This window comes from Phascolarctos cinereus, unplaced genomic scaffold (genome assembly GCF_003287225.1).
Source record: "Phascolarctos cinereus isolate Bilbo 61053 unplaced genomic scaffold, phaCin_HiC Scaffold_4;HRSCAF=312, whole genome shotgun sequence".
In the NCBI taxonomy this organism is placed as follows: domain Eukaryota; kingdom Metazoa; phylum Chordata; class Mammalia; order Diprotodontia; family Phascolarctidae; genus Phascolarctos; species Phascolarctos cinereus.
In genome coordinates, this window is record NW_027555847.1 from 581,050,022 (window position 1) to 581,073,184 (window position 23,163).

The following is a 23,163-nucleotide window of genomic DNA, read 5'->3' on the forward strand; positions in this document are numbered from 1 at the left end:
TATATACACACATACATACTTATCTCCAAGTGGCTGAAAAATGCTATTATTTGCATTGCTCTTCAGGTGGATGAATAACCCATATTTCTGGTCCATTATATATCTTGGCCAGACATTGTAGAAAGAAAATTAGTTGGGTCCAGAAATGAACAGAAGGAAAGTAGGTTGGATTGTTTTTGGGAATTCGTTCAGTACTTTTAATAATCCTGAGTTTCTTCTTGAAGCAAAGGCTTGTCTTTTTGACATTAGAATTCTTCTGGTAATATTGTATGACTGTTAGTCTTTTAACAGTTTTACCCCAAAATGTCTCATTAACAAGACTTTTCCCTGTCTCTAGTATCTCCTTGAACATATTAGAGATGACACAATTTTATCATCATAGTGTTTGAAAAATTAATGTTGAGTGTCGCCCAAGGGGCAATGGCGAGATGCATGGTGGGTATGAGTAGGCTATGATATATTACTAATGAATAGTGATGAGCTGAAGCAGCATAAAATATTTCATTACAGAGCTGTGTGATGTAAAAAGAGGCAAGCTGATCATGTAGTAAAAATGAGGGATAACTAATAAACATTCCATTCCTTTGGTATCAATACCATTTCAGGAGATTTAGAGAAAAGCACCTAGAATGGTGGATGGAAATCTCTATGAAGGATTTGGGTGAGAACATAGACAGACAGTGTTCAGGTTGGGAAAACATGGATATATTGCAATATTTACTGTGGAAAGGAGTAATCATATGGATGAAATCACCATCTTACTGAACATGATACCACAAAATATATTCTTGGCCCAGTTTCTCACTATTATAGTAAGAGTTCATTAAGTTAGGTGAAAGAAAGTAGAAATGATAAAGAAATCCCAAAGCCCTGAAAGACAAAATAGGTCATGGGGGGAAGGGAGGAGGAGTAATATGTGGAGGTAATAAAAAAAACACAGATGAGTTAAGTCACTAGAAAGAGATGTAAATATCAATTGAGGATATCGTTCCTACTCTAAAGTCTTTCCTAACTCCCTATTATCTCCCCAGTGAAGTTCCAAGTCCTTTGCTTGACATTTAAGACCATACCCAAACTAATATTACCCTAACTTTTCAGACTTCAGTCTCCTCTTCACATACTCTGTAGTTCATTTAAAACGAACAATTATCTGCTCCCTGTGATCTGCACACTCATTCCCCTGACTTAGCTTCAGTTGTTCCCTGGGTATGCAATGTTCTCTTTTCTTTTTACCTGTTGAGTTCCCACCCTTTAAAGCCTGACTCAAATGCCACCTCTTTCAGGAAGCTTGCATTGATCACCATGAAGGAAGCAGTATTTCCTTGTTCTGTAATTCTCAGATGCACATTACATAGCAAGTACATACTAAATCCTTGACTGACTGAATGACAAACATTGGATATTATTGGTTATCTGTATTTTTGTCTCATCCTTTTACTAACCTCTTAAATTCCTCGAGAGCCAATGGCAAATTAAATTGAATTCAGCAAGTATATACTAAGCATCTACTATGTGCATGGCGCTCTTAGGCCCAATAACTACTATATATTATTTAGTGATAGGAAGGAAAAATGAAAAATGATCCTTGCTTTTAAGGAGTTTACTTTCTGTTTGGGAAGATACAACATATATACATATAAGTAAATACAAGGTAATCTGAAGGAAGAAAAATCACTAAGAACCAGGGGAATCAGGAAAGGCTTCCTGGAGGACATATCACCTGAATTGATTCCTGAATGAAGCTAAGAACTTTAAGAGGTAGAGGTGATGAAAGAGGGCATTCCAGTTATGGAGGAAAGGCTCTAAAGTTAAGAGCTGGAATGCTGAATATGGAGAACAGCTAGTAAGTGTGCAAATTTGGCTACAATATAGTGAAGTAAGAGGAATAATATGAAATACATCGGCAAGGTAGGCTGGAGCCAGATTATGAATGGCTTTAAATGAGGGCTGAGGTGTTTGCCTTTTGTCACAGAGCTAAGAAGGGAGGTTTTTGAGCTGGGGCAGAATACAAATAGACTCTTACTTTAGGCAAATGATGATGATAGCTGTGTAGGCAATGAATTGGAGGGGAGAAGAGGCTGGGATCTTATTTAGAAGACTGTTGCAATAGTCTAGGAGAGAGGGAATGAGGGCCTGAACTAATGTGATGGCCAAATGACACATCCAGTATTGGTCCTGATGGAAGAAGGAGGACTTCCCTTCCAAAGGAAAGGTGGGAGAAACAGCAAGGCCAGATAAAGGAGTACAAGTACCTATTTAAGTACCCAAGTATCCAAGACTAAATTTTATTTTTTTGTATTATTAATTATTAATTAATTAATTAACATTATTTAAGATGTAAGTATGTGTTAAATTGGCAAAAACAATTTAAAGGAATGGAACTCAATATTGCTGTCAACAAATTGGTATACTCATGCACTTCTGATGGAATTGCAGACTTGTAGAAATTTTTAGGAGAATAATATGGCAGTATGAAGTAAAAATAACAAAAAAGGTCATGCCCTTTGGCTAACAATTTCATTGTTGGGAATATTCCCTGAATATATTATAAAGAACAACCATAAAAAAGCTAGCGTGTTCGAATGTTTTCATAGCAGCATTAAACATAATTGCAAAAATATTGGAATAACCTAAATGTCCAATAAGGAAATGCATCATGATGCATGAACATAATGGAGTACTATAATGCAGTTAAGACTGACAAGTGTGAAGAATGCAATGAAATATGAAATGACCTTTATGAAATGATGTGAAGCAAAAAAAAAAAAACCTCACAGTGGAATGAAGTCTTCACCAATTCCAACTGTATATAAGGAAATGCATAAGAATGAATGGACAAACAAAAGAATTCTGATGGGATCTTGGAGAAAGTGACTAATAAATTATAATGATATTTCATGCGTTACTATAAATTAAATTAAACGTAACTAAGCATAAACTATTTAATAAGCAAGCTCAACATTGAAGATCAGTGTTATGTTTTAATATAAATTTAATTAATTAAAAAAGTTAAAACTATGTCCATTAAGCTGACAAAATCAATTTCCCAGAACGTAGGTATGACCAAGTAACTCTCCTACTTAATAAACTTCAGAAGCTCTCTGTTAGCTCTAGTACTCAATAGGGTCTCTGTCTGGCATTTCTTCACAACTTGGGTGTTTCCTAACTTTCCAGTGACTTCCACTTTACTCCCCACCACACGCTCTTTGATCTAGCTACATTGGTCTACTTTCTATTTCTTGCACATGTCCTGGCTGTCCTCCATGCCTGGAACGTCCTTCATGCCTACCCTCTACCTCTGATTTCCTTCCAGACTCAGCTCAAATCCTACCTTCTATGAAAGATATTTACTAGTCCCCCCCCATCTACTAGTAGCTACTCTGAGATTACTGTATATTATATTTATACTATATGTATCTAGTTATTTATATGTGGGAACTGTTCTTGCCTTTCTTTGTATCCCCAGTGCTTAGTACAGTGCCTGGAACATAGGAGGGAGCTATGTGGCAAAGTGGGTAGAACCCTGGACTTGGATTCAGGAAGACCCGAGTTCAAATCGCATAGCAGAAACTTACTGCATTATTCAGAAGTCCTCCCTCATTAACTAACTAGCTATGTTATCCTGGGCAAGTTGTTGAAAAATTTCTGTGCTTCAGTTCCTCATCTGTAAAATGGGGATGAAAATAGCACCTACTTCATAGGGATGGTGTAAAGGTTAAATGAGAAAACAAAGCTCTTTGTAAAGTTAAGTGTTATTGTTATAGAGTGCTTAATGCTTGTTGACTGAGTGACTGGCTTTAATTTATCTTACTTCCCAAATAACTGAGGAGTTTCTCAGATTGGAAGAATTCTGTCCTTGGTTGAGTGTGTGAGCATAGATTTAAAGGGAAGCACAAAGTAACTCTTATTGTCTTAACCCAATCCCCACATTGTCACCACTGTTTGCCTTGGTTAATTTTCCCTTTTGCCTGCATTATTACTTTAGTACTTAATTTATAGAGAGAACAAAAATAAAGGTGTTACTATACCTTAAAGCCAGTGATTCAGAAACAAAAGATGCATTTTGTATGTGCATACGTGTATGTGTGTTTGTATGATGGTGTTGGGTTGATTGGGACAATGGGTGAATAATAGCATCCTTGATGAGGAGGTTGTGGGCCATTGAACGAAGCGTTTGAGAGCTCTTTCAAAAGAGGGAGATGCTACATACTGACAATGTCCACACAAAACAACTATAGGAGTCATTTTCTAATTAAGAATTATACAGGAAATTTATTTTAATATTTGCATACTCACAAATTTTTTATGTCCTTGCTGAATTACTTAAATACCAATTTTGAAAGATTCAGTTTGAGCTTTTCCCCAAGATTTTGGGAAATAATTCTATTAATGTGCCTGTTAGCTACAACATTCAAGTTACAGAATTCTGGGAATGGTAATATAGAGTTTGCCATTCACCTCTTATATGCAACTTCTGACCCCTATGTGAGGTAGGCCCAGAATGACACTGACTGGAAGGTCTTTAAATAAAAGATTTCATGTTTGCTTAACATTGTATAATTTTTAAAGTACAAGTACTTTTATACATATTTACTTTTTATTACAGAATAATTTTACATATATATATGTATATATGTATGTATGTATGTGTATATGTATACATATTTGTGTGTGTATGTGTATGTGTGTATATATGTGTGTATATATATGTATATATACATATATATGTATATATACATATATATGTGTATATATACATATATATGTGTATATATACATATACATATGTATATATACATATATATATGCCTATTTGTGCCTAATGACAGCCATCTCTAGGATGAGGGGGAGGGAAGAAAAAATATACAAGATAATTTTGTTGTATATTTGAAAGGAATTGCAAGTTGTGCATAACAGATGTGCAGTTTCATGTACAATCATCTTTTTTTTATTCCATACTATGTTATAGAAATGCTTGTTTTATTCCATAAATTAAAAATAAAATTAAACAAAATAAAATATATTTTTATATCTGTGGCCTCTGTATTTCATTAATACAGGTCTCACTCTTATGATTTCTTTAATTACTATAACTTGTGGTAAGTTAATGCAGAAACATATTTGCTGACCATTGCAGCCTCATGGGCACAGAACTTGACTCAAGTTATCCTTTATATTCATTTTCTCCAACTTGCAAAGCAAATAAACTTGAATGTATTGAATTACTGGTTTTAAACTGGCACTGTGAGATAGATAATACTAAGAAGGCCAAATTAGCTTTTTGTTCGTTAAGTAAAAGTAGACTAATTTTACATAAAACACCTCATTTCATTTTCAGAGTGGCAGCATAAAGTGCTAGACTTGGAGTCAGGAAGACCTGTGACATTCATTAGCTGAGTAACACTAGGCAAGTCTGATATCTATTAAGATATAGTTGTCATCTGGCGTCAGGTGGTGAACTGAGTTCCCACACTGCTGAGATCATTGAACCTTGACCTATTAGCTTACTCCATTTCATACAGTAATTTGACGTGTCAATGAAAAGAGGCTGTCACTGATTTTCATCTTTAAAGAAGCCAGATTTCCGATAACCCAATACATGATCTGAGGAATGAGGCTGGTCAATCTAGTGTCTGTTTGAGCATACCCCCTTCCTGCTATACTGGCCTACTGTCTCAAATGTCTCACAAGTCATCCCCATCGCTGGAATGTTCTCTCTCCTCACAGCTGTCTCTTATAATCCCTCTCTATTCAAGGCTTGATTCAAGTGCCATCTTCTATCTGAGGCCCATCCTGATCCCCTCACTTGTTAAGGTTCCTTCCTAAAATTATTTGATATTAACTTTGTATATATTTTGTGTTTAGTTTATTATGCACTTGCCATTTCTTTCAGTAGAGTGCAAACTCCTTAAAAGGCTGTTTTCATTTTATCTTTATATTCTCAATGCCTGGCACATAGTAGGTGCTTGATAAATGTTTAATTGAGCTGACTTGATAGGTGGTCATCCACTCTCTGCTTAAGTACTTTCAGGGACAGACAAATCACTTTTTCACAAGCCTTTTCATTTCATTTTTAGATAGAGCTGTTAGAAAACCATTCCTTATATGAATCCCAGATCTGCTTTCCTATACTTTGTCATCAGCTCGGCAGAAATTGTGCCTTCTGGAGCTGAAGAGAATGTCAACTCCCTCTTCCAGATGATAGCTCTTCAAACATTGGAAGGCAGCTGCGTGTCCCACTTAGTTTGCTTTTTTATATGTCTCTTCTATTCTTTTTGTAGTTCCCCAAATGCTTTTTCTTCTGTTATGTAGGGATGTGGGGCAAAAGAGTCAGGCAATCCATTTTCCTGAGTCTCCAAACTTTTTTGATCATGTGCCTTTAATTTTTTGTGTATGCGGCTCATATATATGTATATGTATGTATATATACACAATACAATATACACATATGTATATACACACATATATGTATCTATGCACATATAATGTATATATACTCCTGTACTAATCATTTTGTACGTTATAAAACACACAAAAAAGAAAAGAAAAAGTATGAGATAAATATGAAATACTATTTAATTATAGAGTCAATAAGAGCCACTGGAGTTTATTGCGTAAGGGAGAGGTGACCTGGTCAGACTGGTGCTTTAGGAAAATCACTTTGGCAGATGAGTAAAGGGTATAATGAAGTGGAGAGAAACTTGAGGAAAAGAGACTAATTAGTAGAGTATTGCAAAAGTCCAGACTGAGAGGTGATGAAGCCCTAACTAGGGTGGTGGCTGTGTGAGTACGAAGAAAGGGACCTATAGGAGAAATATTATAGAGTTGAAATGACAAGATTTGTCAAATAACTAGATGTGTGGGGGGTGAGAAAGTGAAAAGTCTGGAATAATGCTAAAGTTAAGAACACAGTTGACTAAAAGAATGTTGATATCTTACAGAAATAAAGAATTTCAGAAAAGAAGTAGGTTTGGGGACAAAGGTAATGAGTCCTATTTTGGACATGATGAAATTATTTGCCTATGGGACAGTCTAGTTGAAGTGTCTAATAGGTAGTTTGTGAAGCTGGACTAGAGCTCAAGACAGAGATTAAGGATGCATATGTAGATCTGGGAATTATTTGTACAGGGATAATAATTAAATCCACAAGAACTAATTAAGTCATCAAATGAGAAAGTATGATGAGAAAGGCCAAGGAAACCTTTGGGAAACCCACAGTTACATGGCATGATGTGGATGATGGTCCAGCAAAGAAGACTGAGAAGGGGTGTCATGACAACTCAGAGAGGAGAGATCATTTAGGTGGTCAACAGAATCAAATGCCACAGAGAGGCCAAGAAGGATAAAGATGGAGAAAAGACAATTAGTTTTGGAAATTAATAAATTATTAGTAATTTTGAAGAGAACAGCTTCGGTTAAATGAGAGTCAAGGCTAAAGGAGAAAGTTGAGAACCTGGAAGACTAGAAAGATGTTGGTGCCCTCTATAGAAACAGGGAAGTTTAGAAGAGCAGTCAAATTTAGAGAAAAAAGAAAGTAATCTGATATTAGAATGCAATATATGCATGACTGCTCATCCTATGCTACTCATTCTTTCCCACTGGAAAACCAAAATGTTTATGGGGTATATGTTCGTGTACATATGTATGTGCATGTGTGTCTGTGTGCGTGTGTGTGTGTGTGTGTGTGTACATGCGCGTGCATATTTTTGGGGAGGGCCTAGTCACTGGCAGACTAGGCCATGGTGGACATGGAATGTGGATGCTGTGGGGAATGGTGGGGTGGAAATTTGTTTGAGCTGCTACTGCAGATGCCAAGTTAGGTTAGGATATGACTACCCTAAGGAGCGTATGCTCAATATAGTCATAAAAGGCCTGCTATAGGAGAAGACAAAGTGGATGAGTATTGAAAGGGGTCATATCATTATGTTGGAGACAAACCCATGATTTGATAAAGGGGGAGAGGGTGGGATGTGACCTATCTTTCTACACTTTGACTGGTTAATAACATACTAATTGGGGTCAAGCCATGGTCCCCCAGGGGCTACAGTCCCCACTTTAGAGATCACTGTTCTAGACAAGGAGATGACTTGAAAGGGTTATGGCAACAACATTAATGGAAGTAGGATAAGAAGGTTGACTGAGAAAAAAATTGAACCAATTATTAAGGATATAAGGATATGATATACAAAATATTTAGGCAAATAATAGAAATAAGAATAAAAGCCATTTATCTGTAGACAAATGTTGAAAGAATATGAACAAACAGGTTAAAAAAAATGACCACAGGGAAAACTGTTCCAAATGACTAACAATAAGAGAAATGAAAATCCAAATAACTCTGAGGTTTCATATCATGCTCAGAAAACTGACAAAGATGACAAAGGATGAGAATATTTGATATTGGAGGAGTCCTGGGAGGACAGACACACTAGATGATGAGGTTGTAAATTGATCCAACCATTCTGGAAAGCAAAATGAAATAATGTCTAAACTCCTTAACAGAGAGAGACTGATCCTAGGCACATGCCCCAAGGAGGTCAGCATAAAAAGAAAAGTCCCATAATATATCACAATATTTATAGCAAAACTCTGTGTGTTAGTCAAGAACTGGAAACAAAGCAGATGCCCATCAGTTAAGGAATGGCTAAAGAACTTGTAGTACATGACTATAATTAAATATTACTGAGATCTAAGAAACAATTTAAATCAATACAGAGAAGCATGGGAAGATACGTTAACTGATGCTGAGGGAAGTAAGCAAAACCAGGAAACAACATACATAATGACTCCAACAACGTGAGTGGAAAGAACAACCAAAAAATTGAAATGGAATGCTATGAAATTATAATGGTCATATTTGGCTCCCAAAAGATGTGAAAAAACACCTCTTCCTCTTTTTTGCAGAGATGGGAGACTCTAGGTATGGGGCCCTCCAGACACTGGCAGACTTTTAATGCGTTGGTTAATTTTACTGAACTTTTCCCTCCCATCCTTTTTATTCTTTGGCATAAGGGATAGCTCTTGGAGAGTGAACGGATGGGCTAAAGGAAATGTATTGATGTGATCATGTTAATGAACAAACTCATGAATGGCATAAAAGTACCTTGATTGGCCCAAATGGATCAAAAAGAATTGTGATATTCTCTGTTCTCACTGAAGATAGTGAATTTGGTATTGGACAGATGTGTTTCTTTGTATGTGCCATTTATTCAGTAACAACAATAAGGGTTGCATAATAATAACAATAATAATTCTGACATTTATGCATCACTTTAAAGTTTATAAAGCATTGTTCTTACATTATTTCATTTGAGTCTTAGGACAAACCCTGTAAGGGTGGTAGGGCAGATTTTATTTATCTCCGAGTTATTTGGATTTTCATTTCTCTTATTGTTAGTCATTTGGAACAGTTTTCCCTGTGGTCATTAGTAGTAAGCAATTCCTTTTTTTTTTTACCTGTTTGTTCATATCCTTTCAACATTTGTCTACAGATAAATGGCTTTTATTCTTATTTCTATTATTTGCCTAAATATCTTGCATATCATATCCTTATATCCTTAATAATTGGTTTTAATAACAAGAAAATATTTGGGATATGACTGTGATGACTCAAGAAAATCATTGAGTTCCATTCAAGTGCATTACACAAGAGTTAGAATAGCCTGCAGTTATATAATGCTTGAAGGTTTATAAAGGGCTTTAGATATATTATCTCACAAAAGATCCTTGTGACTTTATCTCCCCTGGGGAGTTAAAACTTTTCTCAGGTCCTTAACAAAAGGTCCCAGAGCACATAATCAACTTCTTTGTGTGTGTGTGTGTGTGTGTGTGTGTGTGTGTGTGTGTGTGTGTGTGTGTATTCCTGTAAAGGAAGAAGTTAATTGTCTTAACTGAAGGGTGGAGCCAGATGGTTCTTCTCTCTCTTCTGCTTAAATCATGCCTAGAGCCCTTGGAGGGGCCTTGGAGTCTCCAAGGAGAGAGCATAGAATTCCATAACTACTCTTGAGTTATGGGACCTTGGATGTAGAGTTGAAAGGGATTCCAGAGGTCATTTCATCCAGCCCTGTCATTTAGCAGATGAAGAGACTGGGGCCTGGAGAGGTTAAGTCACTTGCTCAAGGTCACACAGGTAGTAAGTGACAAAGCCAGAATCTGATTCCAAATTGAAAGCGCTTTCCATTATACCGTAGAGTGCCCGTTCTTCTTCTTTGGGAGCTTCTTGTCTTCCATGACTTCTCAGACTCTTGTATTTTGGCTTCTGACCTCATTGTTCAACCACAACTGCTCTTTCCAATATTGCCAAATCAGATGGGTTAATCATTTTTGATTCCGTGGTATTTGAGGTTGTTGCATGCCCCCTCTTCTTCCACTTTCACCTTATTATATTACTCTGTCCTTGTTCTCATCCTATCCTTTGGACCAATCTTCAGTCTCTTTTGTTTGGTCATCATCTTTTTCTCCATTTCTATTTGTGGATGTACCTCAGGACTTTGTCTTGGACCCTCTTATTTTTACACTTCCCCTCTGAATAATCCCAACAGCTCCTATGGATTCAATTCTCACTTCTATACAGTCTTTCTTCTGAACTCTATCCCTACATCCAACTGTCTATTGGAGATCTCTACCTGCATGTTGCATAGGCATCTCAAACTCAAATTGTTCAGAACAAAACATGACCCATTTCCCCATTGGTGAGTTTTTCCTGAGGTTTAGACACCAAGCCAGACTTCATTTTTCTTCTGGCCTTGTTCTTTACTTGGGGATTTGCTACTATCTCATCTTAGAAATTCTTCAGCACCTGGAATCTCTTTTCACTGAAACCATCTCTGTGGGCTTTTCAACCTGAAATATCCTTCTGCAAGACCTGCCTTCCTTTCCCATTGGTAAGTCCCCTTTGGGCCTCCAGGCCCTAATATTCACTTCAAGACTTCCAAACCATGCCCCATTCTGGGATCCTTCATTTCCCCCATCCTCCTGCCTTTCAACTCCCATTTATATGTCTTCTCCCATTAGAATGTCAGCAGCTTGAGTGGAGGAATTGCCTTTCTTTTTTACTTTTATTGGCATTCTCATTGCTTAGGACAGTGCCCTTCACATAGTAAGCACTTAATAAATGTTTCCTTGTTTCCTCCCTTCCATTATGTTTCCCCCAATGCCCTCTATTTTCTTAATTTTCCTACTTCTGCCAAGGGCTCCATCATCCTCCCAATAATCTTTGACTTTTCCTTTTCTCTGCCCTCTCACATCCAAACAGTTGGCAAGTTTGTTTGCTGATACCACCTCCATAACGTACATTGTCCCTTTATCTCCACTCACGAAACTGCCCTCCCTTATATCTACTCACATAACTACCATCCCAGCTCAGACCAGCTCTCAGCTGGACTATTATAATAGTGGGGAAGAGGAGGGAATACAAATTTGTTAAGCACCTACTACGTGCCAGGTGCTATGCTAAGTGCTTTACAAATATTATCTTATTTGATCTTCACAACAACACTGGGAATTATTGTTCCCATTTTACATCGAGGAGACTAAAGCAGGTAGAAGTTTAGTGACTTATTCCAGGTCACACAGCTACTAAGTGTCCGAGGCTGGATTTGAATTCAGGTCTTCCTGAAAAGGCCCAGAACTCTATCTGCTGTGCTACTTAGCTACCCATTTGGTCTCCCTGCCTCCATTCTCTCAACTTTCTAATACTGTGTTCCACAGATTTTACATTCCACAAAATATTACATCCCAAAGCTTAAGGTTGACTCTATTGTCATCTGCTAAAAATTCTAGTGGCTTCCTTTTGCTTCTGGAATAAAATACAAACTCAGTTATTTGGCATTTTTTAAGAAGCTCTTCACAGTCCTGGCTTCAGTTGGCATTCCAAGAGGTATTGCACATTGCTTTCCTTAATACACTCTATTTCCCAGCAAAGTTGATTTGCTCGCTATTGTTATTTCTATACAACATTCCCTCTCCCCTCTCTGGGCCTTTAAAAGAGGCTGCCCCCATTCCTGGCATATATTCTTTCCTCTCCGCCTCATGGTATCTCTGACTTCTTTCAGATCTCAGTTCAAGTGTCATCTTTTACAGATGCACACAGTCTATGCATCCAGTTGCTAGTTCAATTCTGCCAGAAATTACTTTGTAGATAATTCATATCTATTTAGTATTTTTTCCTTCATACCCTGGACCTATCACAGTGCCTGGTATGTAGTAGGTACTTGATACATGCTTGTTTAAATAAATTAAAAGATGGTGCAGGGAGGGAAGAAAAAAAATAAAAAAAGAAAGTTATATGATAACTTTATTATATATTTAAAAGGAATAGCAAGTTGTACATAATAGAATTGCAGTTTTATGTACAATCATGTTTTTTTTTAATTCTACTATGTTATGGAAATGCTTGTGCTATTTCATAAATTAAAAATAAAAAACTGAAAAAAAAGTGGGCCATTTGTTAACGTGAAAGTTATAGGGCTGGAGTTGAATACTAGATTCTTTTACAAGACTAGGACAGGATATATGCTGAGCATATATTCAAGTTATGCATACACACACACATATACATATATACATATCTCTATCTCTATCTCTGTCTGCATGTATAGATGGCACAGTAGATAGAGTGCTGGGCCTAGAGCCAGAAAGGCTACTCTTCCTGAGTTCAGATCTGGCTTCAGACAGTTACCAGCTGTGTGACCCTGGGCAAGTCACTTAACCCTGTTGACTATAGTTTCCTCATCTGTAAAATAAGCTGGAGAAGGAAATGGCAAAGCAACCCAGTATCTTTGCCAAGAAAACCCCCAAAATGGGCATGGCTGAAATGACTGAACAACAACAGTAAGACCCACCTGGATCAAGAGGAAAAAATGAACCTGTTGTCAGGTTCCCACATATTGCCTAGGGGCACAAGTTAAAAGCTTGCAGATTTGACACCCTCTGAGGAAAGCTCTCTATGCTTTAATGTGAGTGCCATAGATGAAATTTCTATTACTTTGCTGTTAAATCATTCAGTCCTCATTTTAAATTATTTTAATCAGCCTTCTCTGTAGAAAAGCTATTAGTCAGAATATATTTAGAACATTTTTGACTATTGTGATATTTGTTAAATTATCACAGTACTTTGGCGTGCACGTTTTGCATTCATTTTCTGAACCTCAATGTTTCCTAGCTGCCTCTGAGGGAGTCTATCCAATTTATCCATGTAGCTAACTTTTAAAAAAGTATTTGTTTGGGTTAAACCATTTGCATATGTTGTATCCTCTCTGGTTACATTTCTAGGTAGTATATTTTCTGTCCTCCATGCCTGGAATGTACTCCTTCTTTTCCTCTGCCCCTTAGATTTCCTGGAGTCCTACAGAGCTCATCCTAAATGCTAACTCTCCTACATGAAGCCTTTCCTGATCCCCTCAGCTGCTGGTGCCTCCCTCCTGAAATGATCTTGTATTTACTTTTCATGTACTTATTATCTGTGTGTGTGTGTGTGTGTGTGTGTGTGTGTGTGTGTGTGTGTGTGTGTGTGTTGTCTTCACCAATAGAATGTAATCTCTTTGAAGGGAGGGACTATTTTGTCTTTATATGCCCAATGCCTGGGCCAGAGCCTGACAAATAGTAGGTGCTTAATAAATTCTTGTTAATTTATGCAAATATGTCAGTTATAGATCTAGTGGAGGAAAGGGTCTCAGAGCCCACCTAGTCTAACAGTCCTGCTTTACCAGTAAGGAAACTAAGGCTCAATGAAGGTAAAATGGCTTGCCCAAGGTTGTATTGTGGAGCAGCTAAGTGCTGCAATAGGTCACAGAGTGCCCAGCCCAGAGTCAGGAAGATTCCTCTTCCTGAGTTCAAATCTGGCCTCAGGTATTTACTAGCTATGTGACCCTGGGCAAGTCATTTAGTCCTGTTTGCTTCAGTTTCCTCCTCTGTAAAATGAGCTGGAGAAGGAAATGGCAAACCACTCCAGTATCTTTGCCAAGAAAACCCAAATGGTATCACAAGGAGCTGGACACAATTGAAAATTAATGAAGTCTGAAGGTTGTATACATAGTAAACCTCAGAGGTAGGATGGATTCAAACCAAAGCCCTATGACTCCAGAGCCAGTGCTTTGTCCAGTGGGCCACACTGCCTCCTTTCCTTTGATAGAACTTTGCCAGTTTTGAATGGTAAGATTCTAGCCTGAATGATTCAGCCCTTCCCACCTCTAATGCAAACAGGATAATGATTATTCAGTTTACTTTGACTTCTGGATGAGCACTTAAATACTAGTTCTAAATGAGCATTAAATATCGTCAGATTTAGTTTCCACATTTCTACTGAAACATCAAAGTAATGCTATACTGAACATAATTAGATAGCTTATCATCATTTGGGAGAAAACATGGGGTTCATTATAAGATCAAGAATCTCTGTTTCCCGTTGCTTCCCAGGGTGGGAGCTAGGGAGGAGGGTGTCTACAGGATTCTATTCGATTTTTGAAAATATGAGTTCTCTCTCTCTCTTTTTTTTCTTTCTCATCCTTCCCCCCTTTCTGTATAATATATACTTATATATAGTCTACAGGCATTATATCTATCTTCCTTCTAAGCTTGACTCATATCATATATCAAGTTGAAGGTAAAGACTCACCTTTAAATTCTCAAACTCCTCACTAGAACTTTTCTGTGGTACTTGAAGTCATAGTCACTTTATTACTCTGTTTACTCTTTCCTTTTCCTTCATCTCTATATCCAACCTGTGCCCAAACTTGCAATTCTTCCTTCCATCTCTATTTCTTCTCTTCCTCTCTACTCACTCTAACTCCATCCCCCACCGGGTCTTCCCCCCCCCCCCCCCCCCCCGCCGGACTACTGCAAATCCTCTAATTATTCTCTCTGACTCTGGTCTCTTATCCTCCAAACTACCCCGCACAGTACAACCAGACTAGTTTTTAAAAATTATACTTCCACAGGGCTGTAGTGGGAAAAATGCTACCAAGAGTCAGGAAACCTGGGTTTTAACTCAGTTACTCCCAGTATCCAGCTCTATGACCTTGGGAAAATCATTTAGCCTCCTTTTGTTTTAATTTCCTCATCTGTAAAATGAAGAGATTGGGGTAGAATATTCTTTAATGTCTTTAAAGTCCCTTTCAGGTCTAAAATTCTATAATTTGATGGCATTCCTTTGATTACAAACCTTAAATGGCTTAATTTCTGCAGGACAAAAGCTAAACTCTCCATTTTGACATTTAAGATGCTCTAAAATCTTACCATTTCTTTTCAACCTTATCATTTCTTACAACTTTCTAACACATACTCTCTATTAAGAGTTATGCAGGCCTCTTCACTATTCTTCCAACATTATATAGAGGGCTGGGCCTGGAGTCAGGAAGACCTGAGTTCAAATTTAGCCTTAGATACTCGCTATTATGATCTTGGGCAAGTCTTAATCTCTTAATCTTAAACTTAATTTGTTTGCCTCATTTTCTTCAACTGTAAAACGGGGATAATAGCACCTACTCTGTAGGGTTGCTGTGAAGATCAAATGAGAAAAATATTTGTAAAGCATTTAGCAAAGAGACTGGCACACAGTAGGCATTATATAAATACTTATTCTTTTCCCCTTCCCTCTTTTCACACATTTTAGCAGGCCTGTCTGCTATACTGGCTTCAAAGCTCAGATCAAGTCCCTTTTATAAAGCACCATATTATATTTAAAAGAGCTTTGATAAAATAAATTACTAATATATTAGAATTGTGGTATAATAAAGTTTCATGGAGAAGGGAGGTTTTAAAACAAACAATATCATGCAGAGTGGAGTAAAAAGCATATACCATATTAAGGGTCAGGACATCTGAAATTTTATATTTAAAATGAGATTGGTTTCAACAACTACAACAAAAAACTGGAAAGAAAGTGGAGCAAAAGTAAACTGGTTTATACATGTAATAATTTCTGCTACGATAGAAAGGAGAAACGTCACAAGAAGGAACCCGAACTCTGAGTGACTGAGAAAGCAAAAAAGAAATGGTATCAGAGAACAGATCAGGGAACATACTTGTCTCCCTTTGACTAAAGTGAGGGGGAAATACACTTAGGGAGAATGTCAGATAGAGTGACTATCAAGTAGTTTTGTTTACTCGTTTTTCTTTGTTACAAAGAAGGGTTTGATTAGGGGAGAAAGAGGGACAGTGGTATAGACCTAGAAATAACTGTGATGTAAAAATAAAAGGTACCAATAAAACACTTTTTTTAAAAAGTTAAAAAAAAGTGAGATTGGTTTCCAAGTCCTGAATTGGTCAAAATCTGCCTACATTAAGATCAGTAATTTTTGTCGTTGTTTTAGTCATGTCAGACTTTCTGTGACTCCATGTGGGATTTTCTTGGCAAAGATACTGGAGTGGTTTGACATTTCCTTCTCCATCTCATTTTACAGATGAAGAAACTGAGTTAAACTGGGTCAAGTGACTTGCCCAGGGTCACACAGCTAGTAAGTCTCTGAGGTCAGATTTGAACTCAGGTCCTTCTGACTCGAGAGCCTGTGCTCTATCCACTGCACTGCCTAGCTGTGCTAATAATAATATCTAACATTTACCACATGTATTATCTCCTTTGATCCTCTCAAAAACTCTGAGAAGTAGGTTTTATTATCAACTCCATTTTACAGATAAGAAAACTGAGACTGAGAAAAGCTAGGTGACCTCCTTAGTGTCATACAGATAGGTAGTAACTGAGGCAAGAATTTTGACACCTCATCACCTAGCTGCCAAAGATATTAACTTCCTTCGCTTCTCTGCTTTCTGTTCTCTTTCTATACACAGGTAATTTTTTTCTTTGTTCTAATGACTCTGTTCTCTAGTTATGGTACCTTCTTCCATGCAATGCCTGACACACCTGCTAAGCGACTCTTGCCATCCACTCGATATAAACTCTAAACCATTCTGTGAATAAGCTAAATGTCAGGGAATACAACCAATGTATCAGATTAAACATTTGAAACCTTGTCTCCATACAGGCCTATCTAACTTGTTATTTTACATACATATGCTACACACATATATGAAAACATAGGAAACATGTACGTGTGTGTGTGTGTGTACATATAATCTAGGGGAATCAAGAAAATAATTTTTACATATTCTCCTCAACCTAATGCCACTAAGTTAAATGATAGAAATAATAGCTCAGAACCCTGGCTTTCTTCTTCTTTTAGAATTATAAAGTATGTCAAACTCTGAAATAGCCACATCTATAGTTTTCCTAATTTCAGGATTTCCAGCTAGTTTTGAATGATTCTATTTTACCCGTCTCATTTATGTTCATTTTAAAGTAATTTTCTTATCTGAGATCATTTCATTTCCAGATTAGTTGGCCTAGATGTCAATGTTAAGTCCCATTACTATTAATTTATCTATTCATCTGGTAATGAGTTACATGTGGGCATAAAGAGAAGCATATGCCTTGGGGAAAAATTTAATTACAGTGATGATAATAATAGTATTCTGTACCTACATTCTATTTATGGTGATTTCTTTTTTTAAAAAAATGTATTTCATATATGATTGATCTCTCTAAAGCTATTTCAACCTACTGAGTCAAAGGTGTGCCCTTATTAACTGTTCTTCAGAGCCAGCATATTTCACAGTCTAATAACTATGTGAACTTAAAGTTAAAAAATAAGAAAAATGTATCTATGCTTGTGTTTCACAGGAACCATTTAAAGTCTGTCCCTGGGATGAGAAACCATGCCCTGGATTTCTTCAAGAGCCATGAAAGAGACAAGAAAAATAGGATAACAATCCAGCAAAGAAGAGTAAAAATAAAAGCCTGCTGCCTAAATCCAAGAAGTCAAAGGGGGTTTCAAAGTCTTGTTCTCATTTACTGTCAAAAGAAAGTCACACTCAATAAGAAAAGTCCTTGTCAGAAGGTAAGTTTTGCTGCTCACAATTTAAATGTTTTAGAGATTCTATAGAAACTGTTGCCACTTGAAATCATAAAAAATTCCGATAGTTGACAAAAGGTACCTCTTTTCCTTCCTGGAGTCAGGTCAACTGCCTGAATTCTCGAAGCCAGGGCATAGCCCTCCATAATGACATTGTTATAGACAATATATAAGAAGGTTTTCTCTTTATAGTAGGGAAAGGTCTGTCATATTTAATTCCAGGAAAAAAGAATTGAAATCTATACATAAGTTCTTATTGGAGATGAAGGATTAAAAGAGGCAGCATGGTTTAATGGGAAGATCACTGGACTAGGGGGTCAAGAGACTTGGGTCATAATGTAAGTTCTACAAACTGGTTATTTGAAATTGGACAATATACGAAACCTATTTGAGTCACTCTTCATTTCTAAAAAGAAAGAGTTGAACTAAGGAAACTGCATAGTCTCCTTCTAATTCTGATTCCAAGTTTGTTTGTTTTTTTAGTAGATATTTTATTTTAAAGGAAAAGCTAATTCACTCATTGTGGTGTAATGGCATGGAGGAGGATTACCACACACTGTATTTGACAACCTTGACTACCTAATGAAACACATTTGTTATAACTATCTTTCAGAGAAATGAACAGATAACGAAGTTAGCTTACCTCTACCATTCCTATTTTCCCATCATCATTCTGCCCATATTGATCCACAAAAGTTTTCATTTCAGGTGACAAATCCTAAAAATGGTCAAAATGATCAGTTATTTATTAGAAAATCACAACTACTTTATGCTTTAATGTTCATGATATGCCACAAAAGTACCTAAAGTTAACAGTGTTTAGTATATACTTTATTAAATATACTCTTGGAAGTAGAAGACACTGAGTTGATGTAGAATTATTACAGATTTCAAAGATAAAATGGGAAGGCAGTGTGGTATGTTTGATACAGGACTGGTCTTGGAGTCAGGAATACTTGGGTTCAAGTCCTGACATATACTGGCTATAATCAAGTGATTCAAAAGTGTAATTTGGTAAATTCATTTAACCTCATGGCTGGAGGCAACTTTCTCAAATAGTAAATTACAAATGAATTAGCAATCTGCACTAATGTAAGAATTTCCCCACACTGATAAAAACAAAAGTCCAAATAAACAAACAAACCGAAAAGGTTACAGTTATGATTGCCAGTTTCAAATACGTTTCTCAGATTTCTCTACCATTCTTAGCTTTGAGAATTTAGAAATATTGATTCCAACACTAGCTGACATTTTATATAGCACTTTAAGTTTTACAAAGTACTTTTCATATGCTATCTTCATTTGATCTTCACAACAACCCAATTCAGATATAATTATATTCTTTTACAGGCATGGAATCTGAATTGAGTGACTTGTCCATGGTTATACAACCAATAACGGCCAGAGGTGAGAATTGAACTCATGACTCTAACTGGTTTGAAGTCCAACATTCTTTCCACCACTACACTACCTATTCTAAGCTATTCAGCACATTTAAATAGAAAATATATATTAGTAATGTGGTTAGAGACAATGCATATTCAGAATTAGTTGGAACCAGAAGTTTTGAATCCTGACTCTGCTATTTGTTACCAGTATAACCCTGGGTAAGTCACTTAATCTCTTTGGGCCTCAATCTTTTCAGCTCTAAAATTAAGAGTTTGGACAAAATGATGATTAAGATCTTGTCCAGATTAAATCTCTATGATATTTGTATGACTTACTCTTCTATGAATACATCTACCTTCAGCTCCACTATGTAATCTTTTCAGCTTATTTATCACATATAAATGTATTAGTTTATTTAAAATGTTGATAACATTAATAATTTTTTTAAACTTGGGAGAAATTAGAAGTTGGAAAGTAAAAGAAAATCCTTCTTTGAAAGAATGTTAGGAATGTTTGTAGCAAAGAGAAAATCATAAAGGTAGATTACTTATTTTTATATAAAAGGAATATATGCCTGAAGCAAAAATACTTAACTTCTAAGCTCATCTGAGACAGACCACAGCCGAGATCGGGACAACTTTTTTCAACTTGCTAATAACATTTAGCTCTCAGAACTTTGCCTAGCAACATCAACTTCAGGAAGAGTTTTCCAATGTTCATTTGTTTTCAACTTATCTTGCTACAAAATTCTCTATTTTATGTATGTTAATAAAGAAGAACATAGAGCAGGGTTGGATTTGTAGTCAGAGGGCCTGGGTTTAAATCTTGATTCTGCCACTTCCTCCATATGTGATCTTGGGCAAATGACCTGAGCCTTGGTTTCCTTATCTGTAAAATGAGGGGAGTTTGAGTAGCTGATCTCTAAAGTCTCTTGAAGCTCTAAATTTAAATCTGTAATCCTATCAGTTGGTTTAGGAATAATAAAGCTAATTTGTTTGGTCATGCTTTGGTTTGGTCTTTCCATCGGTACCGTAAATTGTGTTAGCTTTCCAGTGCTACACGGTTTTCTTACAGTCTGAATATAGTCTAGAAGCTAAGAAGCTGACTTTGTAAACATTGTTCTATAACATGGCCCACTTATGTGGTTAACTGGGGCCAAATAAACCTTATTTCCCTAACTGAAGCCCATTTTAAATAGGCCACCATGTACTAATATCTAACTCTGTGGCCTTGGAAAAATCAATTAGGCCTCAGTTTTCTAATAAATGAAACAAATGTGGCATGGCTTACCTTTTACCCAATAAGTTAATACAATTTTAAAAGTTCTATATTGAGACTAATCATTATTATTGAGTTGGTAGTATCACAAAGTCAATTTTGATTCAGTGTATATCTTTTAGTAGAAGTGAGGTAACAAAGCAATTTGAAACCAAATACATTATTTCAGCTTTATAGACTATCAATAAGAAACAATTTGACATTATTTAAATTTACATTAAAGAAAAAATGTCAAAATTAAATGAAAAAGATCACAGAGTGAGAATATTGGCAATATAGAACTCTTAATTTTTGATAGAATCTAATTTGCAAATTTAGAGCCATAGATGTTAAATGAGCATTCGGGAAAACAGAATTAGGAAACAATGATTTTTAGCAACAGATTTGTAATTAAGAATAAGAACTCCATGGACAAGGATTATAGCCAAATAAATGTTTTGTAGAGTGTACAGTACAGGACAATAACACACTGAACCTTTATCATTATAACTGAATAATAAATTCTACTAAAACTCAATACCTAAGTGCCAATTTTGGCATGAAATAATAAACTCAAAGACATTTACTTAGCTATTATATTTAAGTTTAGGCCATATTTAATACAAATAAAACACCTAAGAGTTTATGAGTATTATAAAAAGCCTATTTTCGGACTCAGTGACCTATTATGTCCTAAAGCAGGATTGATATTGGACTCTAGCTTTTAGGTTTGGTCTTCCATTCTTTCCATCTTGGAAAAGGACATGAAGTTTTAAAAAGTAAAATTCAATAAGGCAAGATATGTCAGATAGGCCTCTGATGAATGTGAGCTTCCATATCCAGAAAAATTATTTAGATCTGAAATCTCTAATAGCATGTATCCGTAGTCCAGAAAAAAGCCCAGGGATCAAGATATCAGGCAACTTTAGATGATCCCTTGACAGTACTCAAGTTTGTTATTGTGGGATTGGTTGCTTTAGTTAGAATATTCCAGAAACATAGTTGCAGAAAAATAAGCACTAACCACTTGCAAAATGTAACATAGTACACAGGAACAACCTATAAAAAGATATAAATGTTATAGTGGGAGGAAAACAAGAATAATCTGCAAGTTTTTTTTTTATAGTACTTGGAGAATATTTGAATATCCAGGAGGCAAAATGAGCTTTAAAGCATTAACTTTGTTTCTAGAAAATATGGTTTCTTTGTAAAAACTGCAGATTTATTTATACGCATATTTGAGGACATCAATCTTTTGCATAATTGACTCAAATGTTCTCATTCTTAGATGTTATAGAAAAGTGGATTTTTAACAACTGGTTATCTTTAAGTATTTTTTTTTAAAAAGAGGAACAGGATAATTTTCATTACTGTGCAGATAAATGGCAAAGATATTCTGAGTTGCAATGGAAGCATTTTGATAGATTTATTCACATGATAATTTATCAAGGTTTTTTTCCCTGTTTTTTTTTTGCAGGATAACAAAGATGTAAAAGAGAAAAAAATACTTTATCTTCAAGTATTGAGTAACGTTATATCTGGATAATGTAGTCCTTATAGCATTATTTGGTTTCAAACACAGTTGACCAATGACTTCCACAATCATCATTTTATGGTGAAGACCTCCAAGGGACTGATGTAAAGTCATACATGTCATATGTAGATCTATGTCATAAATTTGCAGTTAGGAAGTAGTGATTGGAGATAAAAACCATGTTGAAACTGGAAAGGGTCATTCATATATAAATGTAAATTAATTATCTCAAATAGCCTTTCCTACTGAAATGCAGCCTTACATAAATCCCAATATATTAGTGAAATGTATAACCTATTTTTTCTTTACATAACCACCTCCTCTATATTTAAGAACATTTCTTTACATGGGAGGGCACATTCTAGTTGCATTATGGTTGTGTCCCCCTCCCTCCTTCAAGTGTTGTCTAGGTAACAGAAATAATTCCTCATTTATTTAATAACTTATTTTAAGCATGAACATCCACTGGTGATTTTCTAAATGCTATTATTGATACCAACAATCGTAACGCCACTTTCTGATTCTTATAACCGGCTCATGTCCCACGGTTTTAACTTTTGTATTACTTTGTTACAAAGAGACATGAAGACCTTTTAAAACTAAAATTTTTTACTGCCTGTTGGGGTGCTTATTGCTCAGTTTTTCCTCCTGGAGATGGTCGAGGACCGTGTCCCTCCCCCCACCTTTTTCTCCTTCCAACACAAGAAACAGTACCTTTTGCCACACAGAAAAGCTGCAGATCTATTTCCTGACCACCAAGGGGCAGAAATAGATTTCTGCCCCCTTCACTTTCCACTAAGAAAGCAGAGTTAAAGATAAACTCAACCAGCTAACTCCCTGTTACAGGTACTGATGTGCAGAAAGGATCAAAGACCAGCAACTCTTCTCCTTGAGGCTTTTATATCCCAAGTTCAAAATACGTGATTTTAAAGCACCTACATTTCAGCTAGTAACTTTTAAGGCAAAAAGCTATGAAATTACTTTTTTTTTAAAAGGTATTTGGAAAACATCCTGTTTTCAAATAGTGAAGAAACCTTTAAATGTAAATTAGTTGAAAAATAAGTTACTGCCACTCAT

The 23,163-nt window shown here is 36.1% G+C and overlaps 1 protein-coding gene and 1 long non-coding RNA gene across 2 annotated transcripts in view; one reads left to right on the forward strand and one right to left on the reverse strand.

The window, feature by feature from the left end:
- Positions 1–23,163, reverse strand: part of CALB1 (calbindin 1) — a 39,850-nt gene that overhangs the window by 15,783 nt on the left and 904 nt on the right. Inside the window, exon 3 of the mRNA XM_020979722.2 lies at positions 18,550–18,624. Within this exon, the coding sequence (XP_020835381.1) occupies positions 18,550–18,624 (75 nt within the window). The remainder of the gene's footprint in view (positions 1–18,549; positions 18,625–23,163) is intronic.
- On the forward strand, positions 17,584–22,372 carry LOC110203276 (uncharacterized). The gene is made up of 3 exons (XR_002322892.2): positions 17,584–17,891; positions 19,257–19,313; positions 22,030–22,372. It is a non-coding gene; the product is annotated as an uncharacterized LOC110203276 (long non-coding RNA).